The sequence below is a fragment of the Drosophila eugracilis genome, unplaced genomic scaffold (assembly GCF_018153835.1).
Source record: "Drosophila eugracilis isolate 14026-0451.02 unplaced genomic scaffold, ASM1815383v1 contig_367, whole genome shotgun sequence".
Taxonomy (NCBI): Eukaryota; Metazoa; Arthropoda; class Insecta; order Diptera; family Drosophilidae; genus Drosophila; species Drosophila eugracilis.
In genome coordinates this window covers 2,736,524-2,761,318 of record NW_024573224.1, presented here as the reverse complement: position 1 = coordinate 2,761,318, position 24,795 = coordinate 2,736,524, and the positions used below count along the sequence as shown (strand labels likewise).

The following is a 24,795-nucleotide window of genomic DNA, read 5'->3' as shown; positions in this document are numbered from 1 at the left end:
TTTTAGAAGTAAGTTTTAAGTTCTTGGTAACCCAGGAATCACTCACACAAAATGAAAGCCTCTAAGATAAAAAGGCAATAAAATGAAATTGCACCAATGCAGAGTCTAATACCAATTCGATGCCACATGTTGCAGGCTGTCAAAGTTGCCAAAGCGCATCGCGTGATTTAAGCTATATCTAAACTTCCATGCGGATAAAGTTAACATGACAGTGAAAGCCCCCAAAAAAAAAAAAAAATGAAAACTTAAAGGCAAATATTGAATTTTGTATAACAACATGACATTTGTTTTACTGCTGTCGTGTATCTTCTAAATCGAAGAAGAGTTTAAACTGAATGAAAGGATAATGAGGCGGAACAAATCGAGAACTAACTAAAAGGAACTTTAACCAAAATGAGGTAATTACTACGTGTTTACTTTACGTGTTTAAAACACAAAATTATTGGAAAAATCCCATTGCACTTGAACTTAGTTACTACCTATATTTATTCGTACTTAAATATTCATGGGTAATTGGTAATGGTAATGGACATTTTACGTGTCCGATTCGATACCTTATGGACTCCTTGTGGGCCTCGTCTGTATTTGTTTTGGCCGCCTGGTTGGTCGCAAGGTCAGGCCATCAGCGTAGTCGTCATCATCAAAATTAATATATCTGTAGGTCAAAAAAGGTTAGATGCCGTTAAGTTGGTGTGTTCAAGGTAAGGCCTAATCGAAAGCCCATAAAGTCCAGGCTCAACTAGTGGCTTCGATTTAGGGCGTAGCCAAAAAATCTTTCGGTACATCGTCGTCCTCATTATTGGGTTGACCTTATTCAATTGAGCCTGTTGGTTGGAATGGAAGAGTCAGGATAGTTGGTTAGTTGGATCCACTGGGATAGGTACAACTTCGTCATCGTAAGACGTGACTAACCTGGAAAAGTGTGTCACCACGTGGGCCCCTTGGCCAAATCTCAAGCTCCAAACGCTCCATGCACACGGAGGTTAATATGAGAAATGGGTTCAACATCTGCTCCAAGTTCTGGTCTTGGGTTTTTTTTGGGCCTGGGATACGATAAACTCGTTTAGGTTGCCGCCCTCATTGTGTTTTCTTTTTTGGTTTTTGGGTTTTTCCTTTATTTTCTTGGGTATAAATATCCTATAGACAGGCAGACAGGGGCAATGGAAAAATATTTTAATGTACCTACGATAGGCTGGCTGGCTGGCTGGCCCGGCGCTCTGCCGGCTGCATAGATGCAGGTCACAAGATAAATAGCACAGAACACGATTACACATATTGAACAAGCTGAAAACATGATCGAATTACTGCAATTTCGTGTGTAGCATTTTCCGGGCCGACAACGCCACAGCCCAAAAGGAACACCAAACCCGAACATTGGTTCTGTAAATGTTTTAATTTGTTAGGAGGGGGCCCTGGACACCCCTGAACACCCCCTGCATCCCCTTTTAACCAAATTAATTAACTAAACATAGGTCATTAATCGAAAACATTGTCGGTTTTAAATATTAGCATAGTCACGGCTCAGTTTCGAGAACTATTAAAAACAATGACCTTTACAATATGTTTCTTCTCTGCTGGCAAGAAACCAAATCTAAATTAACCATTTCGAAAGATAACCAGATTTAATATCTTGTAAGCATTAATAATATATAGCAACCCACACCTAGAAGTAAAAAATAACAAATAATAACGACACCATTTCAAGGAACATTAAAAATTATTATAGTTGTCTTTAACGAGAGTGAGTTGTAATAAATAATATCCACACCTCTGTATATTTATTACATAATTTCGAAAACAAGTCCATTAACTCTTAACAAGGAACTATTAAAATATCTGATAAATAAAAATAAGAGGATTTTTAGTATGTTAATCCGGTACTTGGCTGTATTTAAATTGATCTAATTATTGTTTTCCTTTGCTTTGATTTTGCGTTGGTAATAAATTTTGAAAAGTTATCACCGATATATAAAGTGCAATAATGACTTCATGGCTTTATTCTTCCATACTACGGATTATACGACTGTTTTAGTGTCACGAAAATGGCCATACAAATTACCATCTATTGTATAAGCGTTGCAAATTTGTGGCCAATAGTTAAATAATTGAAAGAAACGGCATTTGCATGTGCGAACGCAACCGAACACAAGAGCTCCAGGATTAATTGCTGGCTCGTCCGCTTCCGATAGTTCTCAGGCTTGTTTATTATTGGGAATATATCAAGGTTCATACGAGTAGATGTTGTTGTTGTTGTTGTTGTACCTACCGGCGAGCGAAACGGGTTTGCTGCTCCCACAAAAAAAAAAAAAAAAAAGAGTGGGTTTTCTTCTTAAAAGAGCAAAAAACTCTCTCAAAGAGCGAGTGCGAGTGCGAGAGCGAAACCGGCTTTCTGCGTCTTTGAATCTCTGCCTCTGGCTGAGAATTCTCCCCATGCAGATAAGCTCCAATAGTCCCCAGCACTCTTTCCGGACCATTGGCGGCGGCAGTAGCACTTTGTCATCGGCGCGATTTACACCAGACACGGATCGAAATCTGAATCGGTCGATCGGCTATATATGTAACTAACTAACTGGTGACTTAAATCGTGATCGCGATCGGTATTGGAATTGGAATTGGAAATCGGGAGATCGAGAGTATATGCGCTGGCCAAGTATAATTGCAGCAATTTAATGTCAACGCTGAACTGCTGATGCTGCTGTACTTGTACATTTTTCTTTGCCCTGGCAATTGGAGATCCTCCAGCACTCGTCCAGAACGTTTAGCGAAATTCGCAAAAAAAAAAATTAAAGAGAAGAAAAACAAAAACGTTTACCCCCGAAATGAAGTATTGAGTTACGCAAGGAATGGTTTCCTAGTATAGTGACTGACAGGTCGGGATCCCCATTAATTTCAAAACGATCCGATCCGATCGATCGATCGACTTTGATCTAATCCGAAGGCAAGGTCGTTCGAGGTTCATTCAAGCGGAGCACCAAATTGGTCATCTGAGCAGCTTAGAAAACACGGATCATCGAGAGCGGTACGGTTTCGGTTTTCAATCGGTTTTGTTGTCGGTTTCTCAGTCTCACTCTGCTCAGTCAAAGACGCGGAAGGATAGTTATTTAAACCCAAAAAAAATACGCTGAAAAATGTACCTTTAAATTAGCCATGAGGCATCGGACTTAAGACATGGACTATTAATATTCAGTGCGAGTCCAAAAATGTCAATCACTTGATTACAAACGACAAACAAAATCCAGTGAAGTGCTCGAATTCGGGTTGCATAAATAAAAGCGACCACATGGAAAGTTGAAATTAAAAGTCAGACTGTGAAGATACGACGATTTTTCAGCGGAGTTCACACAACGCAGCTCTTTTTTTAAAGGTATAATTGAACTAGTTTGTATGTACATATTTAATCGAATCACAGTTGGTGTGTGCGAGGGAGAAAATCAAATATATAAAGTATATATAAAGCAAGTCTCTTCAGAGGGGATAAAATAATAAATAACAACTCTCCTTTGTAATATTGTGTTAGCTAATTTGAAAAGTAATAAAAGCGTCTGGCTAAATTTTGGGGTGAAAAAACTTTCAAAGATATTCACACCTTGTTTTTGGCTTTAATAAATAAATTAACACTTCAAATATCTAGGAAAGATTTGCTATTATTGGTGGTAATAAAGTTAATATTAGATATTTTGCTAACATTTCTCACTCATTGTAAACAAATCTTGTTAAAAGTCTCAGAAATTTCCAAAATTTTACAATCAAAACCAGAGCCAAGTTTAGTTTTTGATGACTTATCATTTATCAGTTACAAAATCTTTCAACAACCAGCTTAATATCACAATATTTCCAACCAATCTCTGATCTCCTTGTATAGTTTTCCCGTAAACACCTACTTTGAATCTAATTTGGGGGATTATCCGCCATAAATACTCGAAACATCAAGCCATATGGTGAATCTAATCAAATTGTTCAGTGGTCGTTTGGTCCATGTTGATGGATTACATAACGATGTACATTCATCTGCAGCCAGCAAGTAAGCCACTGTTGCTGCAGGAACTAGCCAAGTTTTCTATATATATAGATATATATAGATATATATATATATTGAGAGGCACACGAACATGGCTGCTACCAGCCAACGCAAAAGCAAACGCAAACAGAGACTCAAACTGAAAAACTCGAAGTCGAAGTCAAACTACATACCTGGGCACTTAGTTACCTGAATGGCTAGCAACAACAACAACAACACCGGAGCGACCTTGCCTGACCCACTTTACTCGGGGCAGTGCCAAAATTGACAGCTTTGCGGCATTTTAAAATTTATGCTGCAGAATTATCCATAATGGCTGTGTTTTATGTGCTCTGCCCGTCCGTCCCCGTGCGTGCTCGAGCATCGAAAATGCACATTCGTGCCTCGTTTAGCTCTGGCTTTGGCTCTTTTCTACTGTTCTTCAGTCTCGAAAGTTGTTTTGTTGTTGTTTTTTGTAACTTTTCCCCGTCCATCGATATGCCGCTTGCTTTCATTTATAAAAAATCCGACACGCCGCTGAGGGGTGCAGTCATATATATATATATCTGTAGTCGGTAAGTCATTTAGTCAGATGGGTCGACGGTCTATGATTTATTTTGTTGAGTCGAAGTCTGGCCTTACCATATTTATTAATTGGGGGGCAGGCTGTTGGCCTCTCCTAAAACGCCAAATTAGACTACTGGAAAGCCAAACGATCGCTGCATCCCGATTAACAGTGCCCGGAGACGGTTAAAGTTAATTACATTGACGGCAGATCGACGTCGTACATTGGCGGTACATCGAAATCGCGTTCGTTGCCTCAGTCTTTCGATTGCCGCAAGGCAACGGGACGCACATCCACGTACTTCAACTTCTCGTAATGGCGACTAGTTCTCTACGGTTGCCCAACAGTATGGAGTCGTTAAAGTGTCGTTCAACCGGGCTCTTAAAAACACAATTCGGTGTCTGAAGCCTTTTGGCCAAGACCGCATGCAGAATGAAGAACAATAAATGTGCGAAGGCACATAAAGACATATATTTATGCTCGACGCCCACAATGTCGCCGTTGCAATGTCTGGCTTTATACTCTGACCGCTCTTCGCTCTTGGTAAAATACAAACTCTTGGCCAACTCTCAGCGCGTCCCATTTGCCAAAGTGGAAATAAATTTTTGCTTTATTGAGGAGAGCAATTATGGCCTACAACGACGCGGCGATCCCTTGCAAAAGCTGCAAATAGATTTTCTGTTCTTCAAAAAAAAAAGCCCTAGCCTATGCTCCAATCCAAAGCCTCAATCTTGGTCTTTCAAGCACTGAAAGAAATTATAAAAAAATCAAGGATGTGAGGTTATTAATGAAAGATGCTTTAAAGATCTTTCTCCATTTGCTTAAAGAATTTGTTTCTAGATTTCTTAACTCCAAAATCTCATAACTTTCACAACATTTTATTAATGTTAGGATTCATAAATAGTTTTCTAATACACCACATAAACTACTCAAAGGAGTTCCCTAATTGAAAGATATAACCCATTAAGCTATTTTCCTAACAAATAGCATTCAGATAACTAATAACTTTTAGTGGCAAAACGACAACCATTAAAAAGTAAAAAGAACTGCAGTACCTCGGTTAAAATTCATAAATTTTATTATGCGATTTGCATATCGCATGAATGTGAAATGACGAATCTTGCTTTGATCCTTCATTTCGCTGAGTGCCACAGAGCCAGAGGCCTTTGGTCCGCCAGCCAGCCATCAGTCACAGTCTTTGTCTGGCCGTCTGCTAGGCTTCCTTCATCCGTTGACGGTTGGTAATCCACCAGACAGAGTCGAAGGCAAAGGCGTTTTCTTAACGTATCTACATACATATATATACTCTACAGATGGATGGCTGGACTCCTACGGAGCAAGCCAGGGCTATGGCTGTTAATGCAGCTTTACTGCAATCCAAACAAGCATTAGAAGACCACGGGATGGGTATTTAAACCGTGCTGTGGCAATGCGAAAATAAATGTAAATCAACTTGGCCAAAGAGTGGCCTGAGTGCATTTTCTTATAAAAGTTCACATAAATTAAGCCAATTAATTTCGTGTCTGCCAACGGCCCGTGGCTGGGTGCCGATAAAGTCGAGATTCAATTTGAGTACTCAACACGCTGCCGGCGCGGAGGATCGGATCGCCGATCGCAGTGCCCCGGGTGGAATAGGAGAACTCTGGATGTCTGGATCGATGGCAAAGCCCCAAAAGGCACCTTTCTCTCTCTCTCTCTCTCTCTCTCTCTGTATCTGTCTTCGCTGTCAATCCCACGCACCATTTTATGAGGCTGCTCGCTGGTATTGCTGTTATTGCATTCATTGGAGTCTTTTATTTACATTTTTATTTTGTTATTTTGCGCTGCGTTAGCCTAGGGATCGTAGGAACCGTGGCCCCAAAATAAAGCGGCAGCATGACGGATAGAAAAAAAACAACAAGAAGTAGAGTCGACAGGCGAGACGAACCTGGAGAAGGCGCGGGCGATGACGTTGTAGATGTTGGGGTTTCTTAATATTTATCAGACGATGATGTTGATGGCTGGATGGGATCTGGGATCCAAGAGCCTAGACATCGGCGTTGGCGTTGGCACCCCGACTAATCGAATAGAGTCGCTGTTAGTCCAGCCCCCGTGGTCTGCCACCATCACCACGACCACATCCGAGTTGGATGTTGCAGTTGTAGCCCCAGACCGGCGAGACCCAACAATACATTGTTTGTGCTCTTCATTTACAATCGACTGTGAACTGCAGGCCATATTACTGAGTCTCTGAGAGCCTGGCTATATGGAACCTTGTCTAGGCCGCAGTGCGTTTCTTTGTTAATTATAGAAAAAATGGCTGAAACAAAGGCAAAAACTAAGAAACAACGTTGGCTTTCAACTATTTGAAATTGTTGAGATGAAAGGAAAACATCACAAAGTCGGCCCCGACGATAATTAGAAAATCTGGGGAAACGGCCATAGTTCAACGAAAAGGTTTTTACTCATCCATAACGCGTATACTATGAACGTCTCTCCAGAAATTGTGATGATGGTGATAAGTGCCAGTGTTATTAGTCTCAATTAGGAATAATTTAAATGGTGCCTTTGGTAATTATCACATTAAAAGAGTTTAATTTATAAAACAAAATTTTTAGTAAAAGAAATCATAATTATTTTGATCTATTAAACCCACTTTTACCCCACCCTTGGCTCATATTTAGTGAAGAATTCACAAATTGCATAGAAAATTCTTAGAAAGCACTTAGGTATTTAAGTCAACATTGATCTACGGATAGCAAAAACCAGTTAAGGTTGTTAAAACTGCACATACAAGGCAGGGCCTTAACATCATAATTACTTTCAAAGCTAACGGCAACAGGGAACATATCAAATTTCTATGTGAAATATATTTTTAGATTGGTTTTCGGGATATCCAGTGGTGACTTTTAAGTACCCATCAATATAACATTACCACAGGCCATTGAATAATCAGTGTTTGGCTAAGCACTTTATGGACCGCAATTAAAATACAGGAATAATATATAAAAAAAAAAAAAAAAATGCTTCTCAGACCTCAGACATGCAGTAGTAGTTATCCCAGTTGTTTCCATTTTGCTCGGCTATATTGCCTTTATGCGTATTTATTTTACCCAGCAAGGCGCACCCAGAAAACACGCCCGCAGCTGCGGCAATAAAAACTTTATAGATGCAGATATCTACGTACACTGCAAAAATCGACTGCAAATACATGAATCTATATATGTGTGTAAAATATATCTATGTATAAGTGTATGCTGTAGTATGCTGACGAGCTGACAGACAGACAAAAGCCCAAAGACGGAAAGGAACGGCCGGCGGGTTTGGAATCGGGTTCGGGCTTAGGCCCAGTCCCAGTCCCAGTCCCAGTCACAATTCCAGACCACAAGACCCAGTCCCAAACCCCAAAAAACCCCATCCCTAGGTCCAAGCCCCACCCCCTGAGTGTCCAAACAGGAAAGGATAGACGGGGCTTCTAGCTTGGTGAAGGACGGTCGACGGTCGCATGGGGGACACGAACGAACCACGAAATAAACGTTGATTACGAGTCTGCGCCGCTAGCTGCCTTCGCCGTCTGCTAGAGATTGCACTGAGAGAAAATTATAGTAATTTGAGGGTTTCAAGAAAGTCTATTAGGATATTAAATAAACGAGAAATGTTGAAAAGAGTTTTGTTTTTAACTTAAGCCGTTTCCCTTTCCCAATTTCTCACAGTGCAGCAGTTTGTTGCTGCCCGCTGTCTGGCTGCAAGCTCTATTGTCGTGAAGCAGATTAGTTTGCCATCAGGTTCAACTTTATTTGCAACACAAATTTTCATTCTACTTGTGTGCGCAGCCACGGCGCAGTCGCAGCCAGTTGCAGCCCAGCCCGAATCCAAATCCGAGTTCGAATCCAAGCCAGGTCTAAAAAAAAAAAAACGAGGCAAAAGTGCACAGCTCACGAAGCTGCGTGCTGTGGAAGTTGCAGTTGGATTTTGAACCGAAGCCAGGCCAGGCCAGGCCAGCCCGAAAATTGAACAACGCCCAAAATCTTGTTTTTACTCCAGAGTGAACTCACGAGCTTTAGTTTTGTGGCGCGCCTGGTTTTGGAGTGGGAATATCTCCATGGCAGACTCCATAGACTATAGCCTGTAGACCGCAGACTAGACCAGAGACTAGACCACAACAACAGACTTGGCCCAACAGCAGCAGGAAGACATTGATCACTATTTGCGGGTCGAAGTTTACATACCCTTCACTTATGCCTGGCCAAATTATCCAACAGCTTGGCCAATTGTCAGGCCATAAAAAAGGAAACTATTTCATAAACAAAATAGAAAACCTAAACAGTTTCCCTTAATCTGACTTCCTGTTTTAAATCATTATTTTTATGTTTCTTTTTCTTTTATTGATATCCTTTATTGGATGACTATAAAAGAGACCTTAACTAAGCAGGAAATCAAATTGGCCAAGCCAGCCAGCTGTAGTTAATGTGCCTCGTAAGAAACAGGAACTGCATTGTTGAGTAGAATACTAAAAGGTTGGATTACTCAAAGAAGGTTTAAGAAGATATCTTAGTGGACTTTGGTATCATACAGGATATGATCCTAAGAGTAGTTTTTAATTATCAGTATAAGTTTATGAAATTAAACCTTAGCATTAAGTACAAAAATATAAATAAAAACTTTAGCATTTACTTAACTTCTTTGTACATTCGCAGACCTAAACAATTGCTTAATTTTTAAACAATCCCACTAATTAGGTCATCAATTCAAGTAAACAAGGCTACTTTGGCAGGCATTATTGTTCCCAAGTGTTCAGCCATTTCAAAGGCATTTCTGAGTAGCACAAATTAAGCCATTTTGGGTGGTAATAAATTCAACTGACTCATACTCCTTACTGCCGAAGAAATGTAGTCTTGCCTCAATCCGTGGCGTTATGTGAACGATTGTTTAATCCTATATATAGATAGTAGATAGCAAAGAAGTAGCAAATAGCAAATAGCAAATAGCGAAACATCAAGGCGTTGGCTGGAGATCCAGCTTCAGCTCCAGATGGAGACCAAAACCCAAGACCGGGCCAACTTCATTGCCAGTGGTAGATTGTATAGTAGTTGACCAGCCAGCCAGCTAGCCAGCCAGCTAGCCAGCTAGCCAGGCAAGCTGTCTGACTGCTCCGCCTGGTTAATATGTGTTAAGAGAAATTCGGTCAAATGGCACAAATATTGTGGAGTGGAGTGTGTGTTACAATTGTTGCGCAACAGCAGCCGGGAACTGCGAACTGGGAACTTGGACGTGGACATGGATGTGGATGTGGATGTGGATATGGTTGTACTTGTGGATGTGAGACTCAAACTGGGCCTGGCGATATACTTGCAAATGAATGCATTATCGGGCATTCGGGCGCACATTTGTTCGCCAGGCGACCAACCAACCAACCAACCAACCAACCGACCAACCAAACGACCACCAAATGTGCATAACACACAGATTCATTATGCTGCAGCCTTTCTAAGCCAAATGCGGGCAGCAGCAGCCAGAAAATATTGCAACACGCTGGCGACCAAAAGCGAGGGTGTCGGGTGGCCATAGCCTCGCCTCCAAAACTCTAAAACTCTAAAACTCCAAACAGCAAGCTCCAAAAACTCCAAGACTATAAACTCCAAGTCGAGGCTGCCTGGGATCCGGCTGACATAACTGGTCATTGGCTTGTGGCTAAGGACTCGACGATGCCACTTAGATGCAGCTGCACAAACTGGAAATTGGCAAATACAGCTAGCACGAACGGCGGACGGACAAGAAGCCAAGAAGAAACCGGATTGCCAATAGCTCAACGCCGCCGAGCTGTTCGCAAAAAAGTCTGAGCTCGCAATTTAAGCAGCCGACATTCGGTTCGTTTCGGGCCAAAAGGAACTGTTGCACGGCAAGAAAAGAAAAAGCAAAATTTTGATTTATTAATAACTAAAAGTATCACTTTCTTGATATTCATAAATCATATATTGTTATCAGATTAATACCTTTCTTTTGGATTAACAATGAGATGAGATATGATAGCATAGAAAGATGTATTAATTACCAGTTTATAAAGATAATATATCAAAATTTTCATATAAAAACAAACAAATTGATATAAGATTTCACTAAAATTTTCCTCCCAGTGCACAACCACTGCTGATGCTGCTGTCTCTTGGCCAGTTTTGTAATTACGTGGGGCACACACGTGAACGCTAAGGGCCAGCAAATGCGGCCAGCAAATGGTCCCAGGATTTGGTCAATGATTCGCCGCGGCTACTGTCTGCAGGCTTCGCTCGATTTTCCTGTAATCGAGCATCCAGAACGCTCGTTTCTTTTTCCTTTCCTTTGTGTGTCCATTGGATTGCCACTGGATGTCGGAACCCCATAGTCCGAGACCCTCAATTTGCTCAACTGCTGGGCAACCTGGCACTTGGATTGGAGTGCAAAAAAATGAAAAAAAAAAAGAGGAAAGAAAAGCGCTACACTGTCATTTCAACACCGTTTAATGTCCGCTGTCATTTGTGTCAGCGTTACGGTCCGAGTTTTATCATCTTTCACGCTGTTTGTACTTACCAATTTGAGCAATTTGGGCTAAGAAAACGAAAGCCGTCGCGATCTATTTGTTGATTTGTTGGCTGCTGTCTTTTTATTCCTTCATCTAAGTAACCAAGTCAGTTAGCCATGAAAAAAGCGAGAACAATCACATTCCCTAAGGTTTTATGGAATTTTCATTAGAATAACGAGTTTTAAAAGCCAGGCAGCCAGGCAGGCAGCAGCCAAGGCAACCAACAGCAGCAGCAACTAGACCAGAAACGACAACTGAAGAATGTTTTCGTAAGAGTCTCGGAGAAATGCGTCTAAAGTACCGCTTGTAATTGTCGCACATGATTAAACGTAATAAAATTTTTTCGCGTTTTAGACAGACAGAGACGTGACCGCTTGAATGACCGCGTTACCAATTCCAATTCTGAGACCAATTCAAGAACTCCGGGTCTCCGTTGATGATGATGGCTCAAGAACGACACATAGCCCAATTATCTTCTATACTTGTCCATATGTATGATGTTCTTTTTGGGCCAAGAAGCACATACTCATCAGGTACTCATAAGTGATATACCTGTCAGTCAAGTCAACTCTCTCAATCGGATGAATTGGCATTTCATTAAGGGGTAGCTCTTAATTACGGCAAGTTACATAAAGGTCATCCGCGCTTTATGGTTATTTTATGACTTGATAACGATCATTCAACTGCATTATCATTATAGTTTGAACAAATCGAAAGTTATTAAGCTGTCATATTAGTTTGAATACGCTGAAGGCTTAGCTATTACGCAGAGCACAGTTTGTTTCATTTTGTGATGTTTTAAATTAAATGAGATCTGATCTGGGAAATTATGAAGGTAAAATCCATCACCATTTTTGGGTAATAGGTGAGAAAGTAATGCCCTTTCGAAAGTTATTCAAGTGATATATTTGTTACAAAACAAAAAAAAAAACGGGCCATTAACTTCCAAAAGCCATAAGAGTGGGAAAAGCCTTCCTATGAAATCGATTTATGGTGTCCATTCTTTCGGCGAAACAAAAGCAATTAGGACAGCTCTAACCTTTTCAAGTGTTAAGTTTAAAATTTATGCCCATTTCAACATATTGCCAAAACGCTTTCAGCCAACTCATTTCTCTTGTTCACATTACACACACACAAACACACTCTCACACTCGCTTTACTAAACTGAAATGGCACAAACATAAGTACAAGCGGCGGAAAAACATTGACCAACTGGTCTTAATCGTTGTGAAAAGTCGTTGCTCAGAGCGATTGCATAAAGACCGAGAGTATTTTGTTAATTAATAATATTACAACTCGGCCTCCGATGTTTGAGTAGTATTTTGTTAACCAACCAACTCACCGATCCAGAGTGCCAAAAAAACAGAGCGACAAATAAGCAGTCGTAGATCTCTTAATTGCATTATTTATCAGGCCGGAGCTATACTGCGGTTAAGCCATACAAATTGGCCTCTTCTGTTGGTCATGGCTATGGCTTAAGGAAAAATGAAAGTGCTGCAGTATTAATTATGAAATCTAATTCGATTTCATAGCCACTGCCCAGACCGCCCCGAACGGAAAATGAAAGTAGACGTTGGCCGACGGTCGTCGATTTGGTCACTCAGCCGTCGCCGTGGACCGGACACCAACTTAAACCTTAATACATAGTTCACACTAGCACACCCGAAGCTATAAAATAAAAATGCAGTCCCAGTTTCGGACTTGCTCTCGGATTCGTCTTGGCCCACAAAATAGTATTTTATGCATTTGAACGATGATTCGGCGTGGTTTTAGGCCGTGGTCACTCTATTGCACAATCACTCTCGTTGCCCAAGTCCAACCTTTTTGAAAACCCATAGATGCTGATCTCCTCCAGATGCTCTGATACCATTTTTAAATTGATCAATGATGCTGCATTACAAGTCTTTTCTAAATTGGCTCTCTCTAATTAAATTGCCTTTAAGCCACGAATTAACACCATCCATTCGTTACGCATTGCGTTGAAATTCAATTTAAATGGGTTAACGTTTTCCGTAGGTGGAACATTTCAGGGTTTTCATTTACAGTTTCTTAAGTGATTTTCATTTTAATAAAGGGGAAGCAGGGCAAATGATAAACTTTTCACACTCTTTTGGTGAAAATAAGAAAATTAAAATATTTTTTAACATTTAATTTTAGTTTAATATATAAATACTAATCCTTAACTTTTAACTATCTTTCTATCCTATTACAGAAATGGCTTCCACAAGTAGCAGTCAGCCGGAGAAGAACCGATCACATGTCCCGCTTTGCCGCCTGGGAACGGAGCCGATCAGTCGGACGAGTGCCGCTGAGGAGCCCAGTGGGCAGAGGGAATGCTACTACTATACCCCAGCTACCTCCCCGCATCACCATCATCATCAGCACCATCACCGCCTGAAGGAGAACCACCGGCACCATCATCATCATCATCATCATCATCAGAACCAGCAGATGCAGCACCATTGGCCATCGCGACTGGGTCCGATTGGTCCCTGGTTGGGCGCAATGACCGCCTATCGACTGCTGACAATCAGCCTCCTAATTGGCATTCTGTGTCCACATCACGTCCAGGGAGCGGACCCCAAGTTCGATCCAACCACGCGCATGCGCCTGGTTCTTGTCCCGGCGGACGCACAGGTCAATTCGGTAATCTATAGGTTGCGTGCCACCGACGAGGAGTTCGACTATCCATTGACCTTCGAGTTCGTGGGCGATGCCAGCGCCTCTACTGTCAAGGTGGAATCGCTACCCTGCACCAAGTACAATTCAGTGTGCCAGGCGAATATCGTTCTGCAGCGTCGTTTGGAACCCGGTAGATACTATGACTTCCAGGTATCGGTGAAGGACACCAAGGGCGGCATGACCACGCAACTATGCTCAATTACGGCCACCAATTTCACTACGCCGCACGAAGTCATCTTCCCGCACAAACCCGGCATCATAATGATACCCGAGGTGAGAACACTATATACGAGTAACTCTTAGCCAACCAGCCACATGTGGCCATGGTCAGAACGTTTCAATTACCAATTACAAGTAACGCCCGTAAAGAGATCCGTCTCTAGAGGAGTTAGGGCACTTAGAGAAAGTTCTAATGGTGAAGTTTTCTTTCTATAGAAAATAGAAAAGTTATGGATAAGATTTGAGCATCGTTTTTATCTTTGAAATTTAACTCGTTTAAACTAATAACACCTCAAATCTAAGATTTATAAAGTTTATATTTGTACCTAAGAAGAATATTTATGATTTTGTAAGATTTCTAAACAGCTTTCTAGTCCACTATTTCTGCAAGTGTAGCCACTTTAATGAAGCAGTAATCAGATAAGCCATTAGAAGCACGTCTTCCATTCGGGAAGATGCTATTCGTTTTTCATAAGCGATGCTCGTACACGATAATCATTGTTATGGTGCAAAATTACAAGCGGATTTGGACAGGGTCAAATGTGTAATTTAGCCACCTCCCTCCCCCACTTAAACCGAACCGAAATATCATCAAATGTTATAAAAGCCTCAACCCCGATTTATCTTTTTTTTTTAAGGATGCTAAACGCGGCACGGAATTGGATTATGTAATTGCCCGCAAGAATCCGCTGTTTCAAAAACCAGTCTACCTCGAATTATGGGTAAGTAGTGGATGGAGTTGAAGCCGGAGTACCCCCTCTTAACCCAAATGGAGTTAATGATTTATGTTTTGAACTTTTCTGTCAAAAACAGGGTTCTCCACTGTTTGCCATAAGACAAAAAATCGTATCTTCCGAGACCACTGAGGGCACTGTCTTTCTCCTAGGACCTTTAGATTTTGAGAAGCAAGCCATGTACCATCTAACGATACTAGCCAATGTGAGTGATGTTTGTTTATGCTTAAAGTTAAAGGAAGATTATATTGTATATTAACCACAGGATGCTTATGCTGAGCCTGGTCAAGATAGTCGTAATATAGCGGGAATGGAGATTGTGGTTATCGTCCAGGATGTTCAGGATCAGCCGCCAGTGTTTACATCTGCTCCACCAGTTACCAAACTGCCACCGGGCATATTGCCAGGCGATAAGGTAAATCTTATCTAAATCTTATTTACATAATATTTATATAGCATAATATATGATTTTCTTAGATCCTACAAGTACATGCCGAGGATGGGGACAAGGGTAATCCCCGAGAGGTTCGCTATGGCCTGGTGTCCGAGAACAATCCGTTCACCTCGTTCTTCGATATCAACGAAACAAGCGGTAAGTAAAAGATCTAAGATCTATTCCTATGCGGAAGTATAGTTAATTTGCCAAGGCTAAAACATTTATCAACGCGATAACATAGTGTAATTCCTTATGCGTTAGCACAGACACCGCTAGTAAGAATGCTTATATAATAGTTAGTCTTAGCATCGTTTCACTGTAATAAAATAAGATAACATCTTCATGGGGACACTGATAGTGCATAGATAGTGGAAAATTTCAGCTTTCTGCCTGGCTCAGATACATCGCAGATTCCCATAGAGATGCAATTTTATGCTGGGGTATGAAAATCTTACGGCAAAGCTTTTGCAAATATAGTCGCAGGATGCAAGATGCGCATGGGCAGCGGACTTAAAAATATTGACCACAAGTAAAGCAAGCAAAATAAATTGGACGAAAATCAGAAACCACAATAACAACAACAACAACAACAACAACAGCAATAGCCACAAAACAACGTCAGGTAACCGATATTAACATAACTACCAGGTGGTGCAGCGGCGGTGGTGGTGGTGCAGCGGTGTTTCAGGAGGCAAGCAAGCAAGCAGGCAGGCAGGCAACACGGCAACCCGCTTTGTCGTCAGACTCGTTAGATAGAAACCCATCTTCACCCCGACTCCTTCTCCTCCAGCCGTTTGCCATCCAATTCCCGATTCCAGCCAACTTCCTCCGACGTCAACGGCAATACCCGTTCGTTGCGGCCAAGTTCTGTGCCGCAATTTGGCCCAAACCCAAACCCAAAGCCAAACCACCACATAGACTTCCTTGTTTCGTGCTAGTCTCGTCTCGTTGGCAGTAGCACTTTGATGACTTTGGCCGCTCTTGCCCCTCCATCGAATATAATGGCCAGGCTGTCTCCACCTTCACCTCCTCCTGCTCCTCCTGCTCCTCCTTCTCCGGCAACCTCTTCCAGTCAACCCACAATTTCTTCTTATTTTTCTTCTTTTTTTTTTTTTTTTGTTTAGCCATGTGCAGTGGGAAGCGCTTTTCGCGAACGGCCTTTGAGTGGCCTGGCTGCCATGAAGATTCACAGTTTACTGGCTCTTTCCAAATGAATTTCAAATTGGAATCCCTTTGGGGCAAAACAATTAACAGCGTTCTGGTCGATATTCCCACTGAGTGGATTTTATTAACAGGGCCTCTTCATTATTTCTTTTACCTATGAGTTTTAATATTTAACGGCTAGAAGCCATAAATAAACATTGTACTCATTTAAAACTAGTTAGCCGAAGCTGTTTAGTTATTCAAATTATGGGTGGCCAGGGGTTAATCAGCAAGTTCCTTGAGAAGAATAACTTAGCTTCGGCGCCGGGTAATCCACGAAAAGAAAAAAAAACTGCTTATGGGTGGGAAACTTTTCTCTTTGGGGCTGGACAGAATCTTTTTGCATATTACTCAACGGCCAACGGGAGAAAAAGTACAAGAAGACCATAAAAAGTGTTCAATAAAAAATTGGAAAGAAAACAAACCAAAAAAAAAAAACATAATCAACATGAAGTGAACTTGGCGTGGGAACTACCAACTTTCTGCACCATTTATCAGGTTTACTGATGACGGCTGGTTGCAAGCTAAGAAAAAAAAGATTGCTTCTGGGGCCGCAGGCAGAATCTAAGCACTTTACAGCTGCCTACCAGCTCGGAGTTTTTCCAGTACGCAAATCACCTTGGAATTAATGCAAAATAACAAAAAAAACAAGAGTAAAGTTCCCATAGTTGACCTTCATAAATGCCTTCAGATGTGAGTGATGGTTGGGAGTTTTAGTTACTGTTTAGGAAACGGCTTGCTGATTTGATCAGCTAAGTAGTATAAAAATAATCCACATTCTAGTTAATGTAAAGTACTTTTATGTTATATTTATTATAATTTTTTATATATTTTTAAACTCCCCCTAGAAACTTCCTTGAAAATCAATCAATGTTTTGTTTTATTTGCTTTGCAGGTGAGATCTTCTTGATGCGACCCCTCGAGGACATTGCCTTCATCACGCATGTGGGTGATCCGGTGCTGCTCACCGTAATTGCGGAAGAGGTTAAGGTGGGTCGTGACGAACCGCCCGCACTGGCCTCCACGGTCCAATTGGCGTTCTTTCTGCCCGATCGCACCAATTCGCCGCCGTACTTCGAGAACGATCAGTAAGTACCAGCAGGTTCCCATCGCAACAGCCGGGGGGTAAAACAAAAAAAAAAAAAACACAAAAAGGAAAAACCAAAACTTTGGCTAGGGCAAACCTGCTTAACAACTATAAGATCCCTGGTTCCCTGACTCCCTCGAATACTGCAATTTGGCGAAGTAGGAGTGATGTTGCTTATCCCAAAAACAAAACCCAAAAAAAGACACCAACACTGAGCTGGGGGACCAACACACAAACACAACAAATTTTAGCCGCGTCCATTAGCATAAAGTCCTAAAATTCTTGGCATAGAGTCAGCCACGATGACGATGGCGACAAGGCGACGACTTAGGAGACGTCTCTTAGAGACGACCAAGTCGAAGACGAGGACTATAAACTCTTCTGCTGAAATCAGCCGACTCCTCCTCTCCTCCAGCCTTCATTTATGCGCACTAACTTTGAACTCCGAGGAGTCCGTCCCAGCCGAATTCCCGACAAACTGGTAACAGCCAACTGCCAAGTCCAGCTGCAGTCAGAAAAATAGCGATCTTAAATCAGAAAAAAGTCTTTAAAGTGAAGAGAGGCCATTACTTAGAAACTTCTTGATTGATTTTTAGATTTTTCACAAAATCAGCTTCATTAAATATGTAAGTAAAAGGCTTAGCCTTGGCTTAAAACGATGTATACTTTGCACTTTAATATAGTTTTTGCTTACTGATCATAAAACTTCTTCAAACAAAAAGCTTAGCTATTGATTTCCCCTGAGAAAATACCTGACAGCCAGAATTGATGACCAGTTTTTTTGAGGACTGTAGAGTTAGCTTGTCGCACGCCTTTACAGCATTGTACAGGCGTTCACGAAGTTCTTTCCCCATGCTAATCTCTCGCTCACGACTTTCCTCCGATCTTCTCCGCCTATTTCCCCGCAGCTACGTCTCGAGGGTGGACGAGAACGCCCCACAAGGCACCGCACTGACGTTCGTTGATCCCTACGTGCCGCGGGTCTATGACGATGATACGGGCAAGAACGGCGTCTTCTCGCTGACGTTGCTCAACAACAACGGCACGTTCGAGATCAGTCCGAATGTGGCGGAACGGAGTGCCGGTTTCCTAATCCGGGTAAGGGATAACTCCATGTTGGACTACGAGCAGCGGCATTCGGTGCAGTTCCAAGTTCTGGCCCAGGAACTCGGTCCGGCAACTAATCTTTCGGCGCTGGTCAATGTTACGGTTTATATCAACGATGTGAATGACAATGCTCCGGTCTTTGAGCAGCCAGCTTATTCCGTAGAGCTTCCGGAGAACATGACGGCGGGTACAAAGGTCGTTCAAGTACTGGCCACTGATCCCGATTCCGGTTTGGGTGGTAAGGTGCGTTATACGGCCATTCTGGGTTATCTCAATACCTCTCTGAATCTGGATGCGGAGACGGGACTGATCACTGTCTCCACCAACAAACACGGCTTCGATCGGGAAGTTATGCCCGAATACCACCTCTACGTGGAGGCAAGGGACATGGATGGCGAGGGAAACCGGGCTCAAGTGCCATTAATAATCAAACTAATAGATGTCAACGATGAAATGCCCATCTTCGATAAGGATCTTTATGAGTTTATACTGACACACGACTTAATGGGCTTCACCACTACGGCAGTGATCCATGCGGAGGATAAGGACGCCACTGCTCCGAATAACGAAGTGCGCTACGAGATCATCAATGGGAACTATGACAATCAGTTTGTACTGGATAAGGTAACCGGTGAACTGACGGTCAGGGAGAAGATCAATCTGAGATCCAAGAAGAATGCCAAGACGAGAAGACGTCGGCAGACGGGTTCAGATGATGAGGATACGGATATATTTATCCTGACAGCCAGAGCCTACGATCTCGGAGTACCAGTTCGTTTCTCCACCACTACCATTCGTATTTATCCACCAGAAAGCCGAAAACGTACCGTAAAGTTTGTGGTGCCAGGACATAATCCAGATAAGGCCAAAACCGAGGAAACACTTTCAGCCCTGTCGGGTGGCAAGGTGTATATCCATAATATTCGTCCTATGAGACCCGACGAGCCGGGTGCCAAGGATATAGAAGCTAAAAATCCGGCTATTAAGGAACGTAGCGTGGTAACGGCCACAGTGATCTATGATAGCTCTTCGGTGGTGGATATATCGGAGATTCAACAAAGATTGTCCCATCACAACAACTCGTATGCCATCATGCCGACGGACTCCTCCGGCACAGATGTAAGTGGATCCTCGAGGATGGGGTTGCTTAATTGCCTTTAATAGACTCTCACTCCCTTGCAGACTCAGTACAAGGCCGAGAACAAGGTGCTCTTCTGGCTGCTTATCCTGCTGGCCACTCTGGTGGCATTGACTATCCTTATCCTGCTTCTCTGCTGCATCTGCTCCTGGTGTCCACTTTACGGGGCAGCAACGTAAGTACTAGAAGATAGTTTTAAACTTTAAATGGGTTGTTAAAAATGGATGAAAAGGGAATTTATCTTTTGACAAATATCATGGTATATATATTTTCCAAAATTTAATCTAATCAATCTTTCCATTCAGTGTGAAAATTACATAGTCACCCCATAGTATAAATTCCAACCTCTAAAAACTTTATCAGCAAAACTGATTTGTAGTTTCAAACTTTTATCAGTCGTTATAAAAGCTAAGATGAAAATGATGTAATTGTAAATACAGCAAATTTAAAGTGCCTAAAAACTCGTTAAAAATGAACATATAAAAAGTCTAACTGCTTAATAGTTATAATTATATTTATCCAAAGCTGACTTTCGAATGCCAAATTGGTTATGGGTGAGCCTGGCATGCATTTGCCTACCAAACTCCTATGTTTAGTGGTCAAAAATTTAACGATGACCATTAAATAACAAGACTATAAACACGCAATTGCATTTTCCGAATGCTGACATAAGTTTATTAACTAAGTCAAATGGAAATCACTTAACCAGAGACTAAGTAGTGGACTCCAATCCATATACTATTGGCTAAGAGATGTATAGAGTGGCCCACGAAAGGTTTGCGTTTTAAAATCGCTATAAAAATGTCAATATTTTTTAATTTACTTCGAGGTTAAACATCTTTCGTAAACCGCAAACAAAATGTAAAAGCTAAAATTATCGATAGTTAAAAAAGCAAACGCTACATGGGCCACCCTGTATATTTGGTGGAGTTGTACATATATTTTTGGGATAATTTAGTTTTAATCAACATACACATCATTCTATCTATGTATAATCTTTTATTTTTCTCTTGTAGCAAAAGAATAGTTAATATCAGTAGAACTGAAGACGATGTGCATCTAGTGCATAGGGAAATGGCAAATGGAAAACAAACAAAATCTGTTCAGGTAGATTTTGAACTTTTTCGAATCTCATTTGTAGTAGTAAATTGTAAAAGTAATGCAAATGCACTTATCAAATTCCAAATAAACAAAGCTCTCAATTTTTAAGTTTTTCATTTTTGATTTCCTTATCGACTACGAAAATTTTGTTTCACTTTACAAAAATTGCACAAACTCATAATGGATGCGGAAGACTTTCTAACTTCAAGTTACATTTCACAAGGCAGTTAATTTAAGTTTTGGTTTCCAATTTTCAAATATTTTTATTTTAAAAATCAACTGCTTAGTGAAATGTCTTCTTGATTCTATGCTTCATGTGCCTTACCAACACTTAGCTTAGGCTTAGTATTTAATCTAATCTTATATCTAATCTTGATTACTTGCCATCTTGCAGGTCGCCGAGTGGATGGGAAGACGCGATGCCTGGTCAGCGGAGAAACCTCCAGATACCCGAACGAAGCCCACCCGCTGGGAGTTCCACGATGGACGTGAACAGCTTGACGAAGACGTAGGAAGGGGCCAGGACATCGGCGAAGGACGACACATCCAATCCGCCGAAGAGCAGCAGCGACGTGTTCGCATAAAGTAGGTTAAACAGACCAGAAGAAAGGAAAACCAAACCTGATCTAATTTTTGTTTTTCAACTTTCCAGGCATAACCGCACAGCCAAAGACGATCTTCATCTTAATTTTCATAACTCTAGGACTAATCTGATCAACGACCGCGACGTATACATGGAGGATGTGATTGAAAACCGTGACCTGGCGGATGAGAGGGAGCATATTTCCAGGACGCGAGTGAACAGGCAGGAGTATGCCCGTAGGAAACAGTACGACTCGGAGGTGCGGCACATCGATGATGATTCCATGCGAAGGCATGAGATTGACCGAGGCAGTGACATCGACTTTAACACGGCTCACAATAGTCTGAAAAGCAAGCGAGAGCTGTTCATCAAGGATGGAAATGTGGAGATCCTTCAGCTGATGACCAGGGATAAGACTAGGGATGGCTTAAATCTGGACGATGACAATATCTATGTGAATGTCCCACTTAAACCGGCGGGTAATCTCTCCCATCCCCAGCTACTAATGGTTGATAACTCTGGGAAGGAGATCCTAATGCGTAGGTTTATAGAAGAGCAGCCGGATGGCAAGCAGATCATCAGGGAACACTATCAGATAGTTCCAGGCGCCACATATATCCAATCAATGCCCAATGAAGTTCAACAGGGATCGACCTTGAAGGGTGATACTTTCCCGTTGGGAAAATCGGGACCAAATAGCATAGTTTACTCTCAACTAGAACCAGAGGTGAAGGTCATCCACACACAGCCAGTGCAGGCAGGTGAAGGCGTCTCCTTGGAGCAACAGATGCAGCCAGCAGTTTCGAATCAGTCACTCACCCACGAACTGGAGAACTCACTTAAGCAGCAGAATGCCCTACTACGGCAGATTCTTATGGAGAAGGAGAAGCTGGAGAATGCCTACACCCAACACGAAGTGGCCTTGGAGACACAGAGTCTTCCAGGCCAGTCAATGGCCATAGGAACTCAGACGGATTGCGATGCTGGTACTCAGACAGAGGGATTTGATGGCGTCGTGGATCCAGAAATATCTCAGGCTAAACCCTCTCGACGGAGAGCTCGTAGCGAAAACGATGAGTCCATGTCGGAGGATGGATACGAGTACGTTCGGTTTAACCCACCAAACAGTCCCGAGGGTGTTTATTGGATCAAGCGAAGGAGGACGAAAAAACGGCCAAGACAGCCACGGAAACGTATTGTGATGGTGGAGGAGGTGAAACGCAAGATTCGGACGCCCATCAAGGAGGAGGAGGAAGTTCAGGAGAGGAAGAAGCGAGTGCCACCCAAGAAACCTCTGAGGGAGACCAAAACTAGCATCCTGCGCAAGCAGCTCAGTGACGAAAGTCGCAAGGACCAATCCCGAAATGGGGAAAGCCAAACTGGCAATCGCCATAGATCCGAATTGGACTCCCGAAACCACGAGATGCTCATGGAAATAACCGATTCCATGGACGAACTAGCCAGTCCGGGATCTCATAGCATCCGAAAGATTCAGGTCGAGAAGTACTACAAGCACTCGGATGCTGACTTCGATGAAGACGATACGGAGTACTCTATGGATTCAGATGGAGATGAGATTGTGATTCGAACCAATTACCCCAGTCGGAATCAGGGGAACGAGAGATACCGAAGGGAAGAGAAGATCTATGCGGAGCCAGAAGCCCAATCGGGACACAAAAGGCCTTCAAGAAAGCCTTCGCCTACGGATTCCCAGCCAGAAGCAATGCCCCGACTGTCACGACGCGATAGCTCCAAGAGAACATCCAGAAAACAAACCTCCTCTGAGCCACCACACAACCGAGTATCCATCTCCAAGTACGAGTCCACGGTTACCGAGAATGGTAGGAAGCTCATGTCCACCTCCACGGAAATAGTTGGCTCCAAGAGATCCCTGACGGATCGGAGTTATCAGAGTGAAACCGAGTTGGCTGGCCTCGAGCCTGAAGAACGTAATGTGCCCAAGTACATGGAGTGGTATTACAACAAGAAGAAGTCATCCGTTAGTGGACGCACGTCCACAGAGTCATCCAAGTCACAGCCATCAAGCAAGAAGAAGGTTGGAGCTGCGGAAAAACGAGTTTCCAAAACCAAAATTACAGTCCATCCCAAGGACTTGGAGGACGATGATGAGGTTGGGGGCAGATACAAACCGGAGCCGGCGCCAAGGAAGTCCCCACCGAAGGGTAGTAGGATGCTAAAGGAAGACCGAGCTTTGAACAAGCAGCACAAACCAAAAATCGAGACTGACACGAATCACCCACTCCTCCAGCATTCGGAGCATCGTTTTGAAAGGGAGAATGCCCTGGAGGTGCCGGCGGCGCCTACGAAGCTGCCTCATTACATGTATCCAGAGACGCCGCCACATGCAGCTGCCGCTAGTAAAGAATCCAAGTCCAGTAAAGAGTCAAAGCCCAAACCCAAGCCATCACCCATCCGGGAAAATGAAGTCAAAGTTTCCAATTCAAAGATCTACGTGGAGAGTCGTGGTACGGGGAATCCCCCACAAAAACAGCTGAATGCCTCGACCCTAGAAGATGATCATGATTCTGGAATAGCCATGAACTCACTGCTCAATAGCCTGGGACGTCGGAATCCCATTGCCGAGAAGAAGAGCGTCTTCTCCATAGCCTACGACGATGTTAGTCGGGTGAAGAAGATCAACTCGGGTGGCGAGTCACCGCAGTACTCGTAAGTGGAGGATCGATTCCCAAAACCCTACAAAAGGAACAATCATATGTGATAGCCTCAAAGGCTCCCTACCTGCGAATCATCGAACCAACACTATCTGCAATACTGTATAATATACACCAAAAGCCAGCAAACATGTTAATCCATATTCGTAGTCTACGGGATGTTGAGATTATAGAAATGTTCAACTCGTTTCCGTGCACCGAAATTACGTTAAGATCCGGATCGATTAGCCGCTTTCATTTTATCCATAAGCCGACAGATGTAGTTCAAAGTTTTATATATATTTAACGTTATACTATATAGTATATACTATATACTATATGTGGCAGCTTTCGGTTGAGAGAGAGATTACTTTTCTAGCCTTGTCACTCGAACGTATTCAACTCTATCCTATATGCTAAATATACCCGACTATGTATGACCAAAATTGTTAAGATTATTTATATACGAATAGTGTTTAATGGATCTGTGTACATACATATATACATACATACATACATTTGTAGCTATAGCCCACAAGTCATTACCAAGTGCTTTCCTAACCGAAACTTGTGCAAAGGTGTATGTACATAAGCTAATGTACATTTTGCAGTCGAATAAACAGATGCCTGCCATATTGAAAACACTTGCTAATAATATAAACTTTAAAATCGAAAGCAAGTTTTTGTAAATACTTTAAGTATAAGCTTATGCAAATAAATCAAATTAATCCCAAAA

At 42.2% G+C, this 24,795-nt stretch overlaps 1 protein-coding gene across 5 annotated transcripts; it reads left to right on the top strand.

Moving 5' to 3' along the window:
- The first annotated feature begins 237 nt into the window (after positions 1-237).
- On the top strand, positions 238-24,795 carry LOC108116444 (cadherin-86C). 5 transcript variants are annotated; one of them, XM_017228355.2, is made up of 12 exons: positions 238-398; positions 13,310-14,052; positions 14,637-14,720; positions 14,812-14,937; positions 14,998-15,147; positions 15,210-15,324; positions 17,267-17,459; positions 18,367-19,684; positions 19,730-19,878; positions 20,720-20,810; positions 21,199-21,389; positions 21,457-24,795. In XM_017228355.2, exons 2-12 carry the CDS (start codon positions 13,312-13,314, stop codon positions 24,077-24,079), a joined length of 5,781 nt encoding a protein of 1,926 aa, XP_017083844.2. In that variant the 5' UTR covers positions 238-398; positions 13,310-13,311; the 3' UTR covers positions 24,080-24,795. The 5 variants fall into 5 exon arrangements, 3 of the variants coding, with proteins under 3 accessions (XP_017083844.2, XP_017083845.2, XP_017083843.2); XM_017228356.2 differs by lacking the exon at positions 238-398 and adding an exon at positions 2,456-3,364 and having other exon boundaries at positions 19,748-19,878; XM_017228354.2 differs by lacking the exon at positions 238-398 and adding an exon at positions 2,456-3,364.